The 14,763-nt window shown below is 53.9% G+C and overlaps 1 protein-coding gene across 7 annotated transcripts in view; it reads left to right on the top strand.

Moving 5' to 3' along the window:
- DAO (D-amino acid oxidase) overlaps positions 1-14,763 on the top strand; it is an 18,859-nt gene that overhangs the window by 688 nt on the left and 3,408 nt on the right. Inside the window, exons 1-11 of one of the 7 annotated variants that reach the window (XM_025198569.1) lie at positions 7-1,998; positions 2,144-2,277; positions 6,180-6,402; positions 7,365-7,479; positions 7,895-7,971; positions 8,505-8,570; positions 8,865-8,919; positions 9,608-9,712; positions 10,170-10,252; positions 12,537-12,654; positions 13,490-13,588. In XM_025198569.1, the coding sequence (XP_025054354.1) occupies positions 6,209-6,402; positions 7,365-7,479; positions 7,895-7,971; positions 8,505-8,570; positions 8,865-8,919; positions 9,608-9,712; positions 10,170-10,252; positions 12,537-12,654; positions 13,490-13,588 (912 nt within the window). In that variant the 5' untranslated portion in view covers positions 7-1,998; positions 2,144-2,277; positions 6,180-6,208. The other 6 variants (XM_025198563.1, XM_014518319.2, XM_025198578.1 and 3 more) reach the window with 6 other exon arrangements.

Genomic DNA, 14,763 nt, shown 5'->3' with positions numbered 1-14,763 from the left:
CAGGGGCGGGCGAGCCTGCAGACGGCGGTGGCAGCCGCACGGCAGAACGACAGCTCGCTCGATGGGCGGCACGTCAAAGCGTTGAGAAGGAGAGAGGGTCGTTCACACGTGCGCCATGAAGACTTTCCAAGTTGATGATGAGGACCCACCGAGTCAATGCAATGGACTCCCTCGGCGCTGCCTGGCTAGAAATGCTGCTGCCGCGGCCAGGCAGCTGGTTTTATGCTCTGAGGGGAGCAGGCGTCCAGGAGGGGTGCAAGCGCACCCGTGCATCCTCCCTGCATCCATCCCCGACCGCCCGCGTCCCCCCTCGCCTGGCAGGGAGAGGGAGACGCCCCAGATGAGGAGCAGTGTCACGCGCCGGACCCTCGCCGGGATCGTTGCAGTCGGGGGCCTTTGCTGAAGTCGCACCAGGCCAAAACGTGTAGCGCCATCCCCGTGGGAGGCCGACACGTCGGTCTCGGAGCCCCCCACACGTCCTCCAAACTGCACACGAAAAGGCAGGGCACAGGCAGCCGTGTCTGATGCACCTCCCTTTGGTCCCTGTTGCCCCCAGAGTTGAAAGCCGGCCGCCTGGCAGGGGCAGCCACACTCCTGCTTGGGCAGCAGCGAGAGCATCAAGTGACTTCACGGCTCATGAAAATCTACCCCATCCCTTCTAAACTCTTCACGCTGCAGGAGTGGACGACCCTCTCTCCTTTTCCAGGGTCTTCCAGGGCCTTTCTGCTGCCGTGTTGCTGACTGCTCCTGCTCACGTAGCTCCTCTTTCACAGCCCGGCAGACTCGTTCTGATGAAGTTGGATCGAAGCAAAAACAAATAGTAAATTGAATCATCCAGCCCAGGCCCCTCGCATAGTAGTAAAGCTTCGTGTTTCTTTCTACCTGGAGAAAAATAGGCGTCGTACTATATGGGATGATTCACCACGCCCTCCGCACCCCCCTTTTCAAAGTCCTAGAGCTGCCCGTGCCCATGCAGAAGGTCCCGCAAAGTGGCAGAGAGGCTCCTCTTTCGCCACGCTCATCTGGAGCACGTCTCCACTCAGACAGAGGGAGGTTAGCTCTGCTCTCGGACTCAGCTGGTGAGCAGGGCGGCACCTTGGGTTTTGCCCCTTTTTTACTTCGGTCGGCCTCTGGCTCCAGCTCTCTTCTGTCCCGGGGTGGTAACGACCGTTCTGTCCTCGAGCAGGATCAGGTCAGTCCCACAGAGATGGGCGATGCATTTCAGAGAGGGCGTCTGACGTGGGCCTTTCAAGTCTCCACTGAGGGCCCCAAGAGACAGAGCCAATGTGGCATGCCCTACGTCAAGCAAACACCTGTTGACCTTAATAGGCGTTGGACCCGAGTCAGAACGGCAGGATTTAGCCCATTGTTACAGGAACAAATTAAGCCCTGGCATTTGATCAAAGAGAGGGTCCACGAATGCCTTCCTTTGAGGAAAGGACAGGCAAAGGTAGAGGTGGAACTGGGCTGACAGTGCAACAGCTTTTACCAACAGCCGTTCAAGCAAGCCCCGTGACCATACTCCGACTTTGATCCCAGCTTCTTTTACCCCCTCCCAGGTGTGGGAGCCAACAGTTTGTGGAACAGGAAAGTATGGTGCATCCTCAGCGGGAGGTGCCTTTGCTGTAGGGAGTCAGCAGTAGTGCTGGGCAGGTTACAGCCCCGCAAGGTGGGCATGCGTAGTTGGCTCTGAGCATGCAAAAGACACACAGAAGGATGGGAACGTGTTAAATAGGCCTGAAGATCACTCCGCTCTCACGTGTCGTTGAGACTGGGACCGCAGCCGCCGCAGGAGCACTGGGCGAGGAGGATGGAGAGGGGCGACTCAATACGCTGCTGCAGATACTATTTAACAGCTCCACCATCAGGGCCAGGTGAAGGCTCCTGACTCAGGCAGGGTGGAAGTGGAAGCAGCAGCTGCTGACTTAAAGCAAAGTGCTGTCATACGCTGGTGTCTCTCGCGCAGCCCAGCCTTGCAAGCTGACACTGATGCTCCAGGTGAGGTCAAGACATGCTGGGCCTGTTCCCTGCTCTGCGACAGACTCGAGGTGCAAGCATAGGCACCTCATTTTAGCTCCCCAAGCTCCTACCTCCCCATCTGTAAGGTGATGATGAGCCTGATTCTTTTTTTTTGTTTTAAAAGAGCTGCTGCTAGGCTGGAGTCGCATTGGCAAAGTGCTTTGAAATCCTCGACGACCAGAGTGAAGTGTTACGACCCAAACGAGGAAAGTGCGAGGGGTTAGCATCGCCAAAAGCAAAGAGCAGACAAGCAACAGGGTAATTAGTGTAAGAGGCTTTACCGATGGTATGTAAAGCCCTTTCTAATTGAGACCTTCCCCGCTACGTCCCTCCCAGACAATCGAAGCCAACGGTGCTGTCCTCACAGCCTCCTAAGGGTCCGTACTAATTGGGCCTTCTTGGCAAAGGGGCCCTGTCGGAGCGTACTTCCGTGCCTGGACGCTGGAGTCCGTGGTAACTCGTGCTGCCCCCCATCCTCCCCCACGGTCTCGTGTGTGTCGGAGAGGGGGCCGGATACCAGCTGACGGCCTGAGGAGTGACTGGAGCCATCAGGCTGCTGTAGGGCCTGTATGTGGCTTGCAGTGACTTATCACGAGCAGCATCAGTGGCTGATGAGAGCTAGGCCCTGCCGGCCCAGAGCCTCGATTCCCCCTCATGCTCCCACTCAGCATACCCAGCCTCCTTCCTTGATGAGAGTGGAGTCTGTGTTCGGGCCGGCCCAGCGCTGCCCACATGTCCCCCTGTACCTTAACCACCTCTCTCCTTCAGAGGAACCTCTCATTTGTGGGGACTGCAACACATCAGTCGCTAAAAAAACCAAGGGCCTGTTTTCAGATGAATACATAATCGAGTATTGACAGAACAAGGAGTAACGGCCTCAAGTTGCAGCAACGGGTGGGTTAGGTTGGATATTAGGAAGAATTTTCTCACTAGGAGAGTGGTAAAACACTGGAACGGGCTACCCAGAGAGGTGGTGGGAGCTCCACCCTTGGAGGTTTTCAAGACCCGGCTAGACAAAGCCTTGGCTGGGATGATCTAGTTGGGGCTGCTCCTGCTTGGGGCAGGGGGTTGGATTGGATGTGACCTCCTGAGGTCCCTTCCAGCCCAATTTTCTATGATTTTTATGATTCGAAATAACAAATAATAAATAGATAATAAACACACCAACCTCTCCAGCTGCAATCCTGGGCTCTGGAGCCCAAACACTTAGCTTTATTTTGATTATTAAGAGACTGGGCCCTGTTTCTTTTTTTCCCCCTCACTTAATTTGACAAAGCCACTGATAACTGCAGTCCAGCGAGGCGCACCCCGTGCTGCCTGCACGGCCCTCCTTCACCACGAAGCACTGGAGAGACCCAATCTTGAAATCCTTCTGTGAGGCAGAGCAGGGTTTCTCGAGAGAGAGGAGATAATAGGGATGGTGGGAGCTTCATTCACTTACCTTAAAAAGCACTGAGATCTTTCGGTGACGCACGCTGCGGACCTCAGAGGCACTTGCGCGTGCCGTCCAGATCTGCCGAGAGAGATCTTCCATCTGTTTTCAGAAAGATGTGAATTCTTCTTCTGCCTTGTTAGAGCCCAACTGAGCAGCTCCTTCCTGAGAATAAGAACGACAAGCCAGGAGACAGGAAAGGAGAGCATTCTCCACTTGCTGGGATGCAGAAATTGCTCTGGGATTGCTGGGCAGTGCGTGCTCTTCACTGGTTACACATAAGGATTGGTTTGCCACGTGGCCTTCTGCGAACACAGTATGCTTCTGGTGTTTTCCCACGTTTGGGGGGAAAATGCCCTCTCCAAACTGACAGCCATCCTCCTGGCTCTGCAGGGGGAAGTGTTGGCCGACTCTCCTACCAGGGCTGGTGTCTGCTCCTTTCTGAAAATCTTTAAATGCCACCAGCTCGAGTTCCTCCCCCCCCAACCCCCAAATCTGGGAAATTATGTTGCCTGGATGCCCCCCTCGCAGGCGGTGAGTCTGTAAGGGTTTAACACAAGAGAACTTAATTGGAGAGGAGGGAAAGGGGGACACCATACGCTTGGGAAAGCCAGCGGTTACTAAATCAACCACGCAGGCAAGGCTCCCCGCTGCTCCCAGGTGTATTGGTAACAGCCTTGGCCCTGCGTTCCTCTCATGGTCGAGAGTGGCTCTGGAAGCAGTTAATTGCCGCTCTGCTCTGACAAAGCCCATTTGGTTGCTAAGAGCTGCTCAGGTGCACGTCCACGGTGCCAAGGCTGTTCTGGGAGTCCTACACGCTGCTCTTCTGTATCCAGACAAGAGGAGCGAGGATCTCGGCATGCTTTGGATCCGGCGGTTCCCCCTCATAGCCCACGTGTCAGGCAGAAAACAATTATACCCATTTTACAGATGAGGAAACTGAGGCAACGAAGGCTAAATTAATTATTGGGAGCCCATGGCAGAGTCAGGAAGAGAACCAACCTCTTTGCTTTACACGCTACACCTGCTCTAATGAGACAAAGGACCTACAGGGTGTTAGCGACAACTTCTTTTGGTAGACCCTGGAGATCCTGCCTTCCTCAGCTCAGCAAGCAGAAAGGGGCTGCCGTGCTGTGGGAAGGGCTGGAAAACTCCACCTCCTCCCCCCGAGTGTCACCCTGGCAGGGAGACTTTGACCCTGTCTCCCTGCCACCAAGAGCAGCAAATGTTAGACTCGGATCCTTGCCCCGGTGGCAAATTAACCTCGGACTGTCCACTGCGTCCTCCGCTGTGAACAGTGTGCAGGGAGAACGCGTGCCGCGGAGACCCCAGAAGCTCCTGGAAACTTCCTGGGGACCCATCCCTCCCCGCAGGTGAGGTCTTGGGTTATTCATCGACCAGCAAGGGAGCAGTGGAAGAGGAGGTCAGCAGCGACAGTCGCATCCTAGCCTCTGCCACTGAGTCCAGAGGAGCAAAGCAGGCCTTTTCTGAGGCTAAGTCCTCCCAGGCCTAGATGTAAAGCAGATGGGAGGGAGCGGGGCTGAGCAAGGGGTCTGTTCTTCAGTGTCCCTGGGAAGGTGGGTTAATGAGTTGCTGTTATGGACTGACTTCCAAAGGTGCCCTAGAGAGCCCCGCTCTTGCCCTGGGCAAGACACCTCCCCACTCTGCCACTTTCTCTTCCTCAGGACATCAGTGGGCTTGCTGTCCTCGCAGCTCATCCCTCCAACCAAGTCGTGCATAAGCTGTTTCTGGGGCACTAGAGCTGCAAATCAAGCAACGTGCAACAGCATGGGGTTGGTGTGGGCTGGGGGGCATCAGCCCTGCCGTGGGGGTCCCCGCAGGGCCTGGGGCAGTGCGTCAGCAGCGCAGCATGGGGGTGCCCGCACGGCAAGGACAATAGAGCAGTTCTTCCCTCTGTTGTTTCTGGCATCTGTTGTGCTGGACACAGGCCTGGCAGTCCCAGGGTTTCAGTTGCTGTTGCTCTGCAAAAAAATCCCCTGAGTTCAAAGTCTGGCTGTCCAGGGGGCCGAGGCAGCCGACGCGTGGGAGCAGCCTGGAGACTCAAGCGAGCTCGGTTGTCGGCCCGAGGGGCTGGGGACTGCGGTGTGTGGAAGGCAAGCTGCAGCCCGGGAATGAGATGAGGCGAGCGTGACATGCCGGCTCGGAAAGCCCGGGCTTGTCCCCTGTGGGGAGGGAGTCACGTGTGTGCCCAGAGCCCTCTGCTCATGGCCAGAGGCCCAAGCCGGCTCGGCGCCTGGCACTGGCGTAGCGCTCTCAGCATTGGTATGCAAGCGAGCTCCCTGCCGGCCTGTGCCGCCTTGGGAACACAGAGCCCCTACAGCTGCAAGTCCCAGCGGAGCAGCATGGACGGTATGTGAATACCCGGGCTGTCACCGCTCTCCCGTCAGGGTAGCAGTCTCCGTAGCGGTGAGGGAAGCAGGATACAGTCCTCACAACACAAAGCCCAGCGGTCCCTTGAGCACTTGCCTTCTCCCTGGTGTCCGAGAGGTCGGTCAGCAGGGACTTTACATTCAAGATAAGCAGATCTAGAACAGCTGCGCCGCTTCCCCCGCTGTCACTCAGTCCCATGGCAGTTGCAGACCGGGGCCCACTGAGTAGCCAGCAAACCCATGCCTTCTCGAGGGGGCCCCTGGCACATTCAGGCACCTCGGACCAGCCAGTTTATTTCCTCCTTGGTAACACCGGGTTGTTGATTTCTTTGGTCCAGGCCCTGCAGGAGCGGTCTCACTCGCGGCCATGCGGGTGGCTGTGATCGGAGCGGGGGTGATCGGGCTCTCCACGGCCTTGTGCATCCACGACCAGTATCACGCCATCGTCCCGGCTCTGGAGATCGAGGTCTACGCTGACCGATACACACCACACACCACCAGCGATGGTGCCGCCGGGCTGTGGCAGCCCTACCTGGATGACAAGGGCAACATTCAGGAAACGTAAGGGGAAGTGGCAGCTCTCGGGCTGGGGGATACAGTTCTACGGGGGAGCATGAAGGCGTGGGTGATACTAATCCTTGTGTTTAGTGGTCGTGGTGACAGCTATTAGACTATGGTGACACCCCGCTCTAGCATCAGCTCTACCTCCCGTGGGGGCCAGCACTGTCCACAATCCCATGTGCCCCTTGGCAGTGCAGGGCACACAGGCTCCAGCACCAGCTGGTGCTTGAAAAGGAGCCTTTGGTGCAGTCACTCCTCCATCTGCCATCCCTTTGTTCAGTAGGACAGAAAGAGGATGGTCCCACAGGGATGAGACCAGCCTCCAGAGACTTTCCAAGGCTTCGTTTCACTCCGGTTTTAGCCCCCAGGGTAGCGGCATCAGTACAAGCCCCGCGTGTGAGTGAGCCCAGGTGCGTCACCCACCACCGCAGCCCCGTGGGAAATTTGTGTGGAGCAGACGAGGATAGAAATGGCCCCTCCTGTCGGTGCAAGCTCTGGAGCAGACCTGTGGAGGGGCTTCCTCGCAGAGAGACAATGTGCAAGCAGGGAGGCCTCTGCATTGTGCTCGGTTTGCCTTTGTTGTTAGAAACGGTTCCCTGTGGCTTTGCCTCAGCAAACCTTAGGGCATACTGTCTCCGCTTCCCGGCACTCAGACTCACCCTCCCCAGCCTTGCCTTGCCTGGGTGCCACAGCTTCAGCTCCACAGCCTGCACCGTTGCTGTTCAGGACCCAGCTGAGAACACCTCCTTACCCCCTTTGCCTGGGTCCTTTCCTAAAATGGCAGCAGAGATGTGAACCACTCAGCAGGTGTGCAATTGCACAAGACCTGCTGCTAAAACAATGCATCACTTTCAGCTCCTGTGAGTCTACTGGGTGCCAGGGCTCATAGGAGCAGGGGCAGGATGAGTTCTGTTATTTGGATGCCTTCAACAAACCTGCGTGCTCCTCCCTCTTTATTTTAGGCTCTGGAACAAAGAGACGTTTGACTACCTGCTCGGACACCTTCGCTCCCCGGAAGCAGAGGAGATGGGACTCTTCCCCATGTCCGGCTACAACCTCTTCACACAGCCAGTCCCGGTAGGAAGCAAGCTACAGGGTGGGGTGGAAGGCACCAGGGGTTCTGAGGCTCGTGTCTGAAATGGCCTAACACGTCTCTCGTGAAGAAATGTTTGCCGAACAGTGGGAAAGTCACCCTGCTACCAGCCTCCCTGGAAATCGTGTGCTCTGGTTTCCCAATGATATGCAAATGTAGGCAGAGGGCTGGATCCTCGGAGGATGTAGTCTGGCATGGCTCCGTTGATCCAGTGAAGCAAAGGCATTTTAGACCCACTGGAGGTCTGGCCCTAGCTGTCTTGGAAAGAGCCCGTGCAGCAGAGGGGCCCAAGCATTCTTCTCCAATGTGCTCTTTCCCATGCTCAGCTGCTTGGACTCTGCGAACATATTTCAATGATTAAATCATGGTAATGAGCCTGCAAAGTTTCTCCCTCTGTAGGACCCATCTTGGAAAAACATTGTCCTGGGATTTAGGAAGCTGACACCGAAAGAGCTTGAACTCTTCCCTGGCTACAGGTATTTCACCGTCCGCGTTACTTTAGAATTAGCGGCATGGTTGTGAGAGCTTTGCCATCGAACAGAGATCTCTAGCAGTGGCCCCACAGAATCCTGTTCACATTGCCCCAACACAAAGTCCATCCTGCTGCAGGTGGATACAGCATCAGATGTACTACGCGGGGCATATCACCAGCTTTTCTTTGCACCTGAGTCTGTGAGGTACTCTGACCCTAACAGGCACGCATGAATGTAGTACTGGAAGGGGGCTTCTGGGACACCAAGTCCAGTTTTCAGTTCCTTGTGTGTTAGTGATAGTAGGAGACCTGTCCCCGGCAGCAAGACAAAAACTGGGAGAAACAGGGAAACGGAGGCAATAGAGTCCTCCCATATCACTTACCCAGCTCATGCTACTGTACAGAGAGAGCGCTTCATGGTTGCTAACTTTAATCAAGCCACAAACACTACCCAACTTAGCACACTCATACAAGAGCCATCAGCTTCCAAAAGGCTGGTGCACATCCATCATTCTTCCTTTTCTTCTTTGCTTTCAGCTACGGTTGGTTCAATACAGCACTGATGCTAGAGGGCAAGAGCTATTTGCCTTGGTTGACCAAGAGGTGAGCACTCCCCTAATTTTCTTTCTCCTGTTCTGAACATTAATCTGTAGATTGAAGGGTGAACACAAACCCACCTTCCTTTCCTCACTTTGCCCATCAGCCTCATGATGGTGGGCAACTGAGGATATCCCATTGCCACGCCTGCCAAAGACAACCACCCACCACAGGTCACTGCTGGACACTTTCCCCAAGTGCTGCTGTGTAGTGTTACCAGCCAGGCAGAAATCTTTGACCGGGTGTTATTTTTTGCCTTTGCTGTTTCTTGTTGGTAATGAGTGACCTTTCTTCCTGTAGGCTCCAGCAGCGAGGAGTCAAGTTCTTTCAGAAGAAGATCAGATCCTTCGGGGAGGTGAGCTGGGAATTCCCATTTTAGAACTTCAGCCCCGGAAAGGCGGGGAGGCTGGCCCCTTGGAAAGCAGCCTTGGGGACTGCTGAATCGGGGGAAGGAAGCAGATTCGGCAGCCTTCCCCTTGCGTGGGGGGCTGTGCACAGTCCCCACTGGATTTTGAATAGCATTCATAATTCCTGCAGCTGTTTGCTGAAGCAAAGGCTCCAGCTGGCACGTCATCTGCCAGGGTCTCCCACAGCATGTTGGGAGGTTGCTGGCACTAGCACGCAGGACTCACAGGGCAGGGGAGTCACAGCCTTGAGCACTGTCCTGCCCAGGTAGTCCCCACTCTCTGCATCCTACATCCGTATTACAAGGAAGCACTGATGCCTGAGCCCAGCAGTCTGGCCCTGGCACCCATTCTGGGATCTCCCTCAGAGGAGGTGAAGTCTTCCACACATGGGGTTTCCACTGGAGTTGGCCTTGAGGGGCCAACTCTGCCCTTCTGCCTCTTACCGTCTAGCACATTCACTCCTGACGAGGGGTGCTCAGCGGCATGGCTCAGCTTTGAGCCCTGGAATAGGAGTGCTGAAGGAACGAGTCACGAGCACGCTCCACCCAGGGCAGGAACTGGGGCACTCGGCGGATCGAGCTTTTCCCCAGCAGGATGACGCATGTGCGGTTCATTGCTCTGTCTCTCTCTCGGTAGCTTCTCGCAGAGGGTGCGGACATCATAATCAACTGCACAGGGGTACGCGCAGGGGAACTACAACCAGACCCGGAGCTACAGCCAGGGCGCGGCCAAATCATAAAGGTGAGGGCAGGGGATGTAGGAGCATGTGTGGGCTGGTGGCTAACTCTGGGGCTAGCCTGGATTATGTGAGGCTATCCAGAGAACCAACCTGAGCTGGGTCCCAAGCCCACTGGGAGTGATCCTTGTCTGCAAAAGATGTGGGGAGGGCTCAGCTATTAGTATATACATAAAAACACCATGAGATCCTCAGGAATATTAGTGGGAAGCCCCTTTGCCTCTCCCTCTGCTTATCTACCCCCTGTCCATCTTGGGTACGTGAAGGATAAGCATAACAAAAGGAACTGTGTGGCTGGCAGGCCCCCTGCTATGGGATTCCCCGGGCTCCTGAACAGTGCTTTTTGCTTGCCTCTGGGCTGGAGTTGGTGTTTCTCAGCTAGTTCCCCTGGCTATAGAGGTCCTGACCTGTTCTGCCCCATGCTGGGTGGATCTGAATGGTACTGTCTTCTTGATCTCCTAGGTCTTGGCCCCCTGGGTGAAGCATTTCATCATAACTCACGACACTGAATCTGGGATCTATAACTCCCCATACGTTATACCTGGGTATGTAACAGCAAAGCTTCCTTTGATTCAGCATGTCAGAAGGGAGCAGAGAGCACGCACAGGAACAAGATGACCCCCACCTCTTGTCTGCACAGAGTCAGCGCTGTGCCTGCACACTTGCACTCCAACTCCCGAAGACTGGGGAGGTCCAGGGTGAGCTTTCAGGCTGCAAGGGAGTCCTGTCCCACCAGTTTCCATCCCACCAGCACTGCAAATCCCTGGGAACAGGGACCCATCCTGCCAACCATGCAGCTTGCTTGAGCAGAACTCCAGGGAGAGGTGCTGAGCTCCCGCGGTGGCCGTGGGAGCCAAGGCAAACTCTGAAAGCTCTTCTTGCTGCTCATTCAGGGGCTGTCACTGCTTAATACAAAGGGACAAGTGTCCTGTGGAGGGACTAATCACACCCCAGACGTGCCTGGGGCCAAAATCCCATTGCTTCCCAGGATGGGCCCCTTTGCATGTCAGCATGTTGACTTCCCCCTGCAGCAGTCTCATTAACCTCACTGCAAACAGGTGGTGGGGTGGTGGTTGTGCCTTTGCTCGGACGTGCTATGTCCTCTGAATCTCCGCTACTGACAGCCACTTTGTGCAGCCTGCACATCAGCTGGATCCAGGAATGGGTTCCTGCATCAAACCCTTACTGCGCTGAGGCAAGGAGTCATCCATCTCCTTGCATCTCACAGCTCCTGGGAAATTCTACCACCAAAGGACCTTTCACATGCCTGAGGTGTGGAAGTCAGGGGCTGCAGGCATCAGGGCTTTCCTGCTTCGGCCCCCTCACTGTTTGCCTTAACCCTGTGCTTTCCCATGCCTCTCAAGCAGAGTGTTCCTGAGGGGGTCTGGAAGCTAGTCAAGAGGCCAGCATGTCCGCACGCAAAGAGCACGAAATCTGTGCTATGTGCACAGTCTGCGCTTCTGCTGGAGATGAGGGATGCAGTGTGGTTTTGGCCCAAAGGAGTTTTCTTAGCTGTAACCCGACTGCTACATTCCTGGCACTTCCTTTCACACTAATATTTCAGGATTAGCCATTAAGCCCCTGCGTAAATATGAACTTTGAACGCTTATAGCTCCCCAGTAAAGGATTCCAAGTGGTTTCATATCATGATCCCAGCTGCATATACAGTTCCTTCCAGCCTGTTTATTTTAGCTCAAGCTATTTGAGCTGGCCTACAAGGCAGATTCCCAAAGGAAACAGCACATTCCAGGGTTTAAATGTGAAGAATCCCTGCTTCACGCACAGCTCGGCCTGGCAGGGGGCAGGCAGGGAGAACACACATTGCAAGTTCCTGAGATACTTTACCTCCGGTTCCAAGCATGCCCGAGTGCCAGAGGGCACTGTCAAGCTCTCCCGTCCAGATGCTCCCCAGGTCCCTATGCCAAGCACACATTTCTAAGCTCCCTCTGAGTCGAAGCAGGCCCCCAGCTCCAGGTTTCCAGGCCACCTCTCGGGATGCAGATTCTTGTTCTAGCATGCAGCGTGGACAGCACAGGTCCACGGTCCTACCATCCAGGGCTTGCAGCTAGAGCCAGTTCTTCACATGCCTCAGTCACTTCAGCACGTGGAGCCCCAGCAATGGGGGCGTTCTAGTCCGCGGCGTAGTGCCCCACAGCGCATGCTCGTTGAAGCAAACAGATCCAGGCTCGGCCAGAGGAAATTCTAAACCAGCGTGCCCCAAATTCAACAATACAAGAGAGACAGAACTAGGGAGATGAGAAGCCCCTGCCTGCCCTTTGCTGCCTTGGGCTCTTGACCATGCCTGAGCATGCTGAAGAAGTGGGTCAGCGTCTTTGCAAGGCTTCAAGTCCCCTCTGCTGGGCAGTACTTCTCCAGTGACCTGCCTTTCCCTCTGAATTATGCAACCTCTGGCATCTGCAGTCCATTTCCTTCCATCTCTGTGAGTCCCAGTGAGTTTCCAAAGGCTCATATGGATTTTCTGTTCTATTCCCTCAAGCCCCACTCCTCTGAGAATTACCCTGGTTTTACCCGGGATGCAACCACTCCTTTGTCCTGCCCAAGATCAAAATCTGTTCAGGTGCTTATTGGCTTTAGGTACTGACTTGTATGTGGACAGACATGCAGACATTGCTGTCTGCCTCCTTAACATAAGCATGGGGCAGGCACGCAGTGAAAATAAGCAGAAAGACTGAAACCTGCAGCGGGTTTCTATGTGTGACCAGAACTCATGAGCTGTAGACAGATTCTCCCATTAAAGTGCAACTCCAACAGTCGGGAGAGGGTCCCAGTGAGGACATGGTAAACCCTTTCCCTGTGTCCTGTCTGCAGGAGTAAGCTGGTGACCCTGGGAGGGATATTTCAGCTGGGAAACTGGAATGAAGAAAACAGCCCCCGGGATCATAAAACCATCTGGGAAAGGTGCTGCCAGCTGCTCCCAAGTCTCCAGGTATGTTAGACCATCAGACGTTGCTGTAGTGCCTGTAGCTAAAGAACCCTGACTTGCTGTGACATGCACACGATTTACAAGAGACCAGAGAGAAATCCATCCTACCAGTGAGGGCAAATGCATTTGATGAGCGTAGCTAGGTCAAATGAATGATGATCTTAGCAGTGTGAGTCTGGAGGGACTGGAGGGATCCATTTAAACTGATCTGTGTATACAGTAACGTTGATCTGTCTTCGAAGCTTGTCAGCAGCACTAAACACTGCAGCAGCAAAGTGGCAGACCGTCATTTCCACCTCAGACACAAGGTAGCATATTCTGCTCTGTGAGAACGTGTCTCAGGGTATAGTGGCATATCATAGTGCATCACATGTCCGTGGCATCTGCCTTCACAAAGATCCCGAGCACATTACAAACCTGGCACATGTAGAGTGCGAGGACCATGCTTGTTCTAACATGACGACAGGTAAAGCGTTCCAGCCCCACCTTGGCCATTAGCTAGGCTGCTTCCAGCAAAGGCTCATGACAAGGCTGTCATGTTATAATGGAGTAACGTGGAAAACCGCTCCGAGCCCTGGCTGGCTCACAGAACTGATCAGAGCCTTTTGCCTCTATGAAATTTGCTCTCCTGTGGCTTGTGATCAGAAGTCACTCTGGTCTCTACACAACCTGAATTAACTAGATGGTGGATCTCAGTTCTGTTCCCAGCAAACAAGAATCCACATCACAAAAATCCTCCTCTTGACTGGTTATTCAAGGTAGCTATACGACTAATACTGAGCAGCTAGAAAGAAACCAGTGAGATGGTGCATTGTTGCAGAAATGTTCTTGTTCTTAGAAAGCCAAAGCTGTGGATGAGTGGAGCGGCTTGCGGCCAGTGCGCCACAGAGTTCGCCTGGAGAGGGAGACCATTCATCATGGACTTTCCAAATCAGAGGTATGTGTCTCACTGTCTCCAGAGATCCACTGACATCCTGAGTGGGCAGTATAATGGTCCTTGTGTCATATCAAGGATGCGGCTTTACTCATCTGAATGAGCATATATGGCAAAACTAAGTTTTTACCTTATGTTTTGATGCTGGCAATGAAGTATCAATGTTTTGCTAATGCTGCAGTTTTTCTCCTGGAGATGAGCTCCCCCTTGCAACGCAGGACATCGGTCGTGTTTCTGTGCCGAGTCTGTTCCGTCAAGGTTTTATGCCGAGTTGTGCCTTCATTTTCCAAAACCAGAACCCCAGATCTGTGGTGGTTTGGCTGTGACTTTGTATCTCGCTTGAGGAAAATCGGACCCTAAATCAACTGCTCATTATCGCAAGGATCGTTGTCCATATTAACATGTTACAATGACCAGGTGTCCCCAAGATTTCTTCCAGTGATTTCCAGTTTAAAACTCATAGGGCTGAAAGGCCGTCTGGGGGTCAAGAGGGAGCATTCCCATCCAAACCATCCCAAACAAGTGTCTCTCCAACCTGCTTTTAGTAGCGAGTTCACCAAATAATCTGATGCTGAAATCATAAAAATTAGTTATGGAGATTGTAGTTACTTTGCGCCTTGAAAAATCAAGTCCCACCCTACCCAGCATCTGAATGTGGAGATAGGGGGTCTAGCTTGTTTCTCAAAATTCACAGGGTAACATCCCGTGAAGCTGCCTTGCGTGTTTGTCTGGCGATTGAAGAGACAGATGCAGCCCACGTTTAAACGCACCATCTGCTCTGAGGGCCCTCTGCACAGCCCCCTTTTATTAATATCCTCATCAATCCTTAATGATTTCATTTTCTTCAGTGGGCCTGCCCTGGGACTCCATGATTGGACTGCATGCATGTGTCTGTGGAAAGCCCAGCAGAAAAGATTCAAGCGCTAATAGGGCTAGCGGCTGGGAAATATAATTAAATTGGATGAAAATACATTCAGTTTTTAGCTGGAGATTATTCCGAGTCTGGATTCTTGGAAAGAGACCAGCATATAAAGCAGGACCCATAGCAGGGCGCACAGCAACACTGTCTGAGAATTAATTTATAGATTGCTATGTTCTTTTATCATCCCATCATCTCTACGCTGCCTTGGCAGAAAAGAGGTGTAGCTATTGATCCCAACCATGAGTCATTCTCCTGC

This window comes from Alligator sinensis, unplaced genomic scaffold, assembly GCF_000455745.1.
Source record: "Alligator sinensis unplaced genomic scaffold, ASM45574v1 scaffold628_2, whole genome shotgun sequence".
Taxonomy (NCBI): domain Eukaryota; kingdom Metazoa; phylum Chordata; order Crocodylia; family Alligatoridae; genus Alligator; species Alligator sinensis.
Note: the sequence above shows the minus strand (reverse complement) of the source record. Positions and strands in the feature narration are given on the sequence as shown.